The 8,188-nt window shown below is 41.5% G+C and overlaps 1 protein-coding gene across 3 annotated transcripts in view; it reads right to left on the bottom strand.

Moving 5' to 3' along the window:
* ALMS1 (ALMS1 centrosome and basal body associated protein) overlaps positions 1-7,108 on the bottom strand; it is a 216,325-nt gene extending 209,217 nt beyond the window's left edge. The window contains exon 1 of one of the 3 annotated variants that reach the window (XM_028496787.2): positions 6,766-7,108. In XM_028496787.2, coding sequence (XP_028352588.1) covers positions 6,766-6,966 — 201 coding nt within the window. In that variant the 5' untranslated portion in view covers positions 6,967-7,108. The remainder of the gene's footprint in view (positions 1-6,765) is intronic. The other 2 variants (XM_028496788.2, XM_028496789.2) reach the window with 2 other exon arrangements.
* Between the last annotated feature and the right edge of the window lie 1,080 nt (positions 7,109-8,188).

Genomic DNA, 8,188 nt, shown 5'->3' with positions numbered 1-8,188 from the left:
ATGGGAACATATGTATATGTATAACTGATTCACTTTGTTGTAAAGCAGAAACTAACACACCATTGTAAAACAGTTATACTCCAATAAAGATGCTAAAAAAAAGATGTGAATACTCTATAAACAAACTATGTCTATGGATATTATAGAACACTCCATCTTGGGTAGCGGAATACACCTTCTCAGCATACATGGAACAACTCCAGTACAGACCATATGTTAGGCCATAAAACAAGCCTCAAATTTTTTTTTTTTTTTTGTGGTATGCGGGCCTCCATCTGCCGTGGCCTCTCCCGTTGCGGAGCACAGGCTCCGGACGCGCAGGCCCAGTGGCCATGCATGGCTCACGGGCCCAGCCGCTCCGCGGCACGTGGGATCCTCCCAGACCAGGGAGCGAACCCAGTTCCCCTGCATCGGCAGGCGGACGCGCAACCACTGCACCACCAGGGAAGCCCAAGCCTCAAATTTTTTAAAAAAATTTTATTTTATTGAAGTATATGTGATTTACAATGTTGTGTTAATTTCTGCTGTACAGCACAGTGACTCAGTTATAAACAGAAGCCTCAAATTTTTTAAATAATTGAAATCATGGAAAGTATATTCTCCAAGCAAAATGGAATGAAATTAGAAATTAATAACAGAAGGAAATTGAGGAAATTCACGAATACGTGGAAATTAAGCAACAGACTCCTAAATAACCAACGGGTCAAAAAAAGAAATCACAAAGAGAATTTTCAAACATTTTGAGATAGACAACAGGCAGAAAACAACCCAAATGTCCATCAATTGATGAATGGATAAAAAAATGTAGTATATCCATAAAATGGAATATTATTAAGTCATAAAAAGGAATGAAAAATTGATATTATATACATGGATGTTTCCTAAAAACATTATGCTAAGTGAAAGAGTCCAGTCATAAAACCACATATTGGAATTCGCTGGTGGTCTTGTGGTTAGGACTCGGTGCTCTCATTGCCAGGGCCCTGGGTTCGATCACTGCTGGGGGAACTAAGATCCTGAAAGCTGTGCGGCATGCACCACATATTATATGATTCCATTTATATTAAAGGCCCAGAATAGGCAAATCTAAAGAGAGAGAAAGTAGATTAATGGCTGCTTAGCAGAATGGAAGCTAGAGGGGTGATAGCTAAAGTATACAGGGTTTCTTTTTGAGGTAACGCAAAAATTGTTCTAAGATTGTGGTGATGGCTGCACATATCTATTAATTTACTGAAACCACTGAATTGTGCATTAAAATTCAGAGTAAATTGTATGGTATTTGAATTATATCTCAACAAAACTGTTAAAAATGTTTTTAAATAAGCCAGGTAAGCATTCAGCACATTAGGTAAAATTAAATAAAATAAATCTAGGGAAATAGTAAAAGATGAGAACTGAAATTAATAAATTAAATGATGAAAAGCAATAGAATTAAACTTAAATCTAAGGGCTGTTTCCTTGGATGAAAACAATTAACAAAACAAATCCATAGCTAGTCATATCAAGAGACGAATAAAATATAATCATATAAAATCTGGAATGAGAAATGGAAATAACCACAGATGCAATAGAAAAAAATAAAGAATACTATGTAACACTCCGTTATAATTAACTAGAAACCCTTGCTGAAATGATTTTCTAGAAAAATCATAAATTACAAAATTAATCCAAGAAAAGTGAGAGAGTATATACAGATTATAACCCTGAAAGGAATCCAGAGGCACAGCAGTTTCACAAGTGATTATTTTTCAAACATGCAAGAAAATCTTACATTATTTAAACCGTTCCAAGACACAGAAAAATAAAAATCTTCCCAGTACCTTGCAGAAAAACAGCATAATTCTGATTCCAAATTTGACAAAGGTCAAGAAAACACTTTTTCAAAAATTTAAACCATTATCATTTATCAAATATCTACAAATAAAATCCAGCACTTCCTTAAGAGAAAAACATGCAATAACTGATCGTTTTTATACTAGGAGCACAAGAAAGGATTAATACTAAGAATAAAATCTGTATTAACAGGTCAAAAAAGATTAAGAATTGTACAGTGTAGATAAATTTGGAGATGGGGAGCAGGAAGGTGTAGGGGTTCAGGCCTGTGTTCTCTCCTTCTATGAAATGGTAACCTGTTGATAGGAGAATGCTGAACATTGGGTGAAATCTAGAGGATAAGAGTGAAAAAGCAGAAGAAGCTGAAGGAGGAAACATAAAAAGATTTCCAAGCACTGTTGATGACCCATTTAAAAGTTGGAGACCAGACTTCCCTGGTGGTGCAGTGGTTAAGAATCTGCCTGCCAATGCAGGGGATGTGGATTCGATCCCTGGTCCAGGAAGATCCCACATGCCATGGAGCAACTAAGCTCATGCACCACAACTACTAAGCCTACATGTTGCAACTACTGAAGCCCATGCACTCTAGGGCCTGCGTGCCACACCCACTGAGCCAGCGTGCTGCAACTCCTGAAGCACGCGTGCCTAGAGCCCAGTGCTCCACAAGAGAAGCCACCGCAATGAGAAGCCCTCTCACTGCAATGAAGAATAGGCCCCACTCACCGCAACTAGAGAAAGCCCACACACAGCAATGAAGACCCAACGCAGTCAAAAAAAAAAAAAAAGTTGGAGTCCAAGTGGTCAAAAGGTACAAACTTCCAGTTATAAGATAAATAAGTACTATGGATGCAATGCACAACATGATAAATATAATTAACACTGCTGTATGTTATATATGAAAATTGTTAAGAGTAAATCCTAAGAGTTCTCAACACCAGAAAAAAATTTTCTTGCTATTTCTTTAATTTTCTAGCTATATGAGATGACTTACTGTGATAACCATTTCATGATGTATGTAAGTCAAATCATTCTTCTGTGTATCTTAAACTTATACAGTACTTTATGTCAATTATATTCAATAAAACTGGAAGAAAAGTAAATAAACAATAAAACTAAAAACTAAAAAAAGAAAAGTTGAAGACCAAGAATTTCTATGATACCAATCCACAGAATTGAATTATTTTCCCTAGAACAGTTCAGAAATTTAAGTTTAGGGATTTAAAGTAGAGGTGTTTGAAATGGTCCATGTTGAATGGTCTGCAGGACCAGCATAAGACCAATAAAGCAAAGGCTCACTTCCCTGAACTCAAAAAAACTTGGTTGTAAGGCTGGTCATATTTTGCATTGAACTTAAAACAGTTCCACGCCTTAGCTCAGTTTCATTAATAGGACGTGCAAACTTAATCAACACCTTACAGATCACCACTAGAACATCCTAATTGCCTACTAAGAGAGATACGTGAGAGTGAATCAAATATTACAATTTTGTCATTTAACTTGAGACTAGACTGAATGAAATTAATGTTTCCTATCATTTGGTGTCTTCCTTTGAATACACTGAATTAAATACTACACAACAAACTCATCTTCAAAAATTTTATAGTTCAGGGCTTCCCTGGTGGCGCAGTGGTTAAGTATCTGCCTGCCGATACAAGGGACACGGGTTCCAGCCCTGGCCCGTGAAGATCCCACATGCCGCGGAGCAACTAAGCCCGAGTGCCACAACTACTGAGCCTGCGCGCCTACAGCCTGTGCTCCGCAACAAAAGAAGCCACCGCAAAGAGTAGACCCTGCTCACCGTAACTAGAGAAAGTCCACGTACAGCAACGAAGACCCAACACAGCCAAAAATTAATTAATTAATTAATTTTTTTAAAATTTATAGTTCATAAATTTCTAGCAAGAAACATATTAAAGTTTCTCCTTTAAACATTTTCCAACTTACACCAGTAAATCTTAATGTTAGTGAACAAAAAATTATTTTAATATTCTTTATATCATCTTAAAACTACTTTTAATACAGCACATCACCCACACCTTCACATACCCTCCAAGGTAAATAGGACAATATCTGATTTCTCTCAAAAACAGAAACAAAACACCTCTATGGAAAAAACACTCTGGGCTCTAAGAAGCAATATCTTCTATTACACATAGATAGATCATTGTTAGGATAATAATTTTTTCACACTGGCTGTAATAAGAGGTAAAGTGGTTTAATTAAAATCTTCTAGGAATATTAAAGTTATACATTAATAGTTATTCAAACAAGAAGTCATGGAACAAAATTAAAGTTAGGAGACCTCATGCACAAGTGTGGCTTTAATTATGGTCCATATGTAGATAACCTACAACTTGAAATGTCCAGCCCAGACCCCTCCTCTGACCTCTAAAACCAAACCCATAATCTTAACACCCATCCCAACCATCCCATCACCCCACCCCATGGCCACCACCCCTACCATAAACATGGCCATATTTCAACCATTTATCCAATAACCTGACACCTTCTTGCCCTAGTGTTCCACATCTAATCCATTATTAGTGTAATAATAATGTAAAATTAGTGTATCAGTGTGATTACTTTACCTCTTAAATATCTCTCGAATCAGTCTACGTTTTTCTATATCCACCAACACTTCCCTATTCCAAAATATCATCATCATCATTTGCCTGGCAATACTGCAATGACCTCCTAATTAGCATCCCTGACTTATTATTGCAGCTCCCCACCCCACCCTGCTGTCAAAGCTGTTCTCTACTGTGCTACAAAGTGATCTTTCTGAAACACAAATCTTATCCTATACCCCTTTGTTTAAAAAGTGTTAAAAGTCATTTTCAATGACTTCCCGGGATAAAGCTTCCAAATCCCTTGCATAGCACACAAAGCCTTGAAGTCTCTGCTCAACCCATATTGTTGTCTTTTGGTTCCTTGAAAATGCCACGCTCTCTCTTACCGACAGTACCTTTCTATGTGCCTTTCCCTCAGCTGCAAAGCTCCTTCCTTTTCCCTTCACCTAGTTAATTGTAACCTGTCTTCAGATCTCAGCTTGTCATAACTTCCTCAGGGAAGCTTTCCCCAGCTTCACTGACAAGATCAGATTCCCTTACTGAATGTTTTCAAAGCATGTTAGCACATATCAATTTTACTTTTATTTTTGTGACCCAACTGAATTTTGTCTGCCTCTCTCTCTAGACTGCGTACACTAGAAAAGCAGAGACAACAAATGTTTGGGTTCACCAAGGTTCCATGGCATCCAGCACAATGTGTGGCCCATGAAGAATGCTCAATAATATATGTTCAATGAATTCTGCACCGATTGGAATATTTACCAGGCAAAACAACAACTACTACTCTTTAATGATCAACAGTCTACAGCATCAATGTCCAGCAGAACTTTCTGTAGTGATGAAATTATTCTATACCTGCACTGTCCAATGACATAGCCACTAGTCAAGTGTGACTACTGAGCACTGTTCGTACAACAGAGGCACTGAATTTTTAATTTTATTTAATTTTAACAAATTAAAATGTAAGGAGCCACATGCTGCTATGACTACTGTATTGAACGCCACAGGCCTATATAGTCTTTCCTCTGTCTTTTCAATTGTTGCACTTTGTTGTTTTACTCTGCAGTTGACATCTTGCCTAAGGAGCAAGATGTCCTAGACAATAAACCTGAGGTTTCTTTTTGTCCCCACAATGTTCCTTTCACAGAATAGAAATTTAATAAATGTCTGATAACTAGATATCCGAATTGTATAGCAAACCTTTCCTTTGTCCCTGAAAAGGAATCAATTAAATGCAGCTATTTTCAAAATGATCTTCAGGAGCCAACCATAAAATCAGCTCTTTCTAGTTTTCTTGCGTTTCTAAGCCCCTCCTACCGGCTGGGGACCCCTTTATTGCTACAAACGAGAGGTCAGAGAAGCACAGTTGGCAAGAAGCCTCTAGAGACTGACTACTCAAAGGGTGCAGAGAATTCACTCTGCTCCCTCGAGGGGAGTCCCGCCCTTCAGGCAAACTAATCTCCTAATTGTCTCCCCAACAAGATAGTCCCTGGGCAACCACTGTCTCCACTCCTACAACGCTCTTTTCCCCTCCCTCAGGGTATAAGGCCCACCTCCTCCCCAAAGCGTTTCTTAACCACAAAATTGGCTCCTCTGAACATCTGGAGTTATTAAAAAAGCCCAGGGGAGAGAGGGAGGGTGGCGAGGAAACAAGAGAGATCTTTGCCTGAAAGAACAGGAGACTTGGAGTAGTCGGCCAGAAGACTGGGCAAGAGTCGGGGCCTAGGAGACGAAATGGCCCTACAAGCCTTTAAAAGCACGCGTACTGGGCTTCCCTGGTGGCGCAGTGGTTGAGAATCCGCCTGCCGATGCAGGGGACGCGGGTTCGTGCCCCGGTCCGGGAAGATCCCACATGCCGCGAAGCGGCCGGGCCCGTGAGCCATGGCCGCTGAGCCTGCGCGTCCGGAGCCTGTGCTTCGCAACGGGACAGGCCACAACAGTGAGAGGCTGGCGTACCGCAAAAAAAAAAAAATAAAATAATAATAATTCTACTTTTTAATTGAAAGTGGAAGAAGCATAGGAATTTTAACTTCATAGTGAATTTTAAAATGGGAGGTGAATAATCACTGAAATGAAAAACCAAGGTCAATTGTTCATAATGGAATTGCGTAAATAGAAAAACTAAGCACACACAAGACAGTGCGGCCGGAGCCCGTGCTTCGCAACGGGACAGACCACAACAGTGAGAGGCCCGCGTACCCCAAAAAAAAAAAAAAAAAAAAAAAAGCACGCGTACTATTTGTCAGGCACCGTGACAGGCAGAGAGCAAGAGGCAGCCCGCAAGGGAGAGCAGGCAAAGCGCTCAGGGACCACCCCTCACCCTGCCCGACGATGGCCCATACCCCTCCGCGACCCGGCTCACCTTCCCCGGGCTGGTCAGCTCGCCCCCCGAGTAGCGCTGCCTCGGGAGCGACGGCTGAGGCAAAGTCCCGCCGGGGTGCGCCTGCAGCCAGGCCCTGGCCTCCTCATCCTCCTCGTCGTCCGTACTCTCCCGACGCTGGCTCTTGTAGTTAAAATCCGCGTCCGACTCCCGCCCCTCCTCTTCCTCCATCTCCTCCACCATCACCACCTCATACTCGTCCAAGTTCTCCGCCTCCTCCTCCTCCTCGAGCTCTCCTGGCTACAGCATGTCCTCTGGCTCCATATTGGCGTCTAGCTCCAGGAGGCTGAAGAGGAGGAGAGAGGACGGGGGAGGGAAGGGAGAGGAAGAGAGCCTACTGGCGGTTGCGGCCGCGCGCAGGCGCAGAGACCGCCGACGCCTCGCGCCGGCGTCGCGCGGACTGGTCGGGGCAGGGAGTTCGCGCGCGTGTTGCTAAGGATCCCCGGCGGGGCAGCGGGAAGGCCAGAGGGGCGGAGCTGCTGACAGGCGATGCACAAGCCTCGCCCCTGTCACGAGATGGGATCTTGCGCACAGTACTGTAAGCTCACAATAAACCCGGACTGGGCTCCTGTCGGAAGAGAGGAGAATTTAATCCTCGGCTGGGCCGGACCAAAATTGAATTTTGCCCCTGCACAGAGGGACTATCAGACTCTCGGACAAACCCAAAATAATCAAACCTGCAAATTATAAATTTTTAAATGTTGAATGCCTAATGTATGACAGGCTGTATCATGGGCACTTGAACCTAACAGTGGAAAAGTGTCAGAGGCAGTAGAGGGTTAAGTAAGAACTGGGCTCTGGTATCAGAAAGATGGGACTTTGAATCCAAACATGGCCACTTAGCAGTGAGACTAAGCCTCTATGAAATGAGGTAATAGGCCCTCGCATAGGATGGTTGTGATAATTAAGGGAGATAACCAATATGAAGGACTTAGTGGTAGGTATTATTTGTTGATTATTGTACAGTAACATTAAATGCTTACAGTTCTGTGAGACAAGTATTATTACCATTTTGTATTTGAAGAATCTAAGCCTCAGAAAAATAACTTGCCCAATGTCTCTTACCTCGTAAGGGGCTGGCAATGCCATCCCAGGCCTTCTGTAAGTCCAGTAGTTGCCCTCGCCCAGACCTATCAGCTGATAAAGGATAAAAGAGCAAATATTTATACTGATAGTACCTACATTTGGGGGTTAGTCAATGATTTCAAAATGCTTTAAAAACAAAGATTTCCCTATCACCTAAGAACCCCTATGAAATGAATGGCAAATTAAAGAATCTTGAGATCCTTTGCTATTATCTAAGGAGATAGCCACAATTAAAGTGGAGTCCAGCAAAAAATTCTTCACGGTATTACCCACAAAAGCAGAAATAAATTGGCAACCAACATTGCTGGCATAAATTAGG

This window comes from Physeter macrocephalus, chromosome 12 (genome assembly GCF_002837175.3).
Source record: "Physeter macrocephalus isolate SW-GA chromosome 12, ASM283717v5, whole genome shotgun sequence".
NCBI lineage: Eukaryota > Metazoa > Chordata > Mammalia > Artiodactyla > Physeteridae > Physeter > Physeter macrocephalus.
The sequence above is the reverse complement of the archived record's forward strand: the minus strand, read 5'-3'. Positions and strand labels throughout refer to the sequence as shown.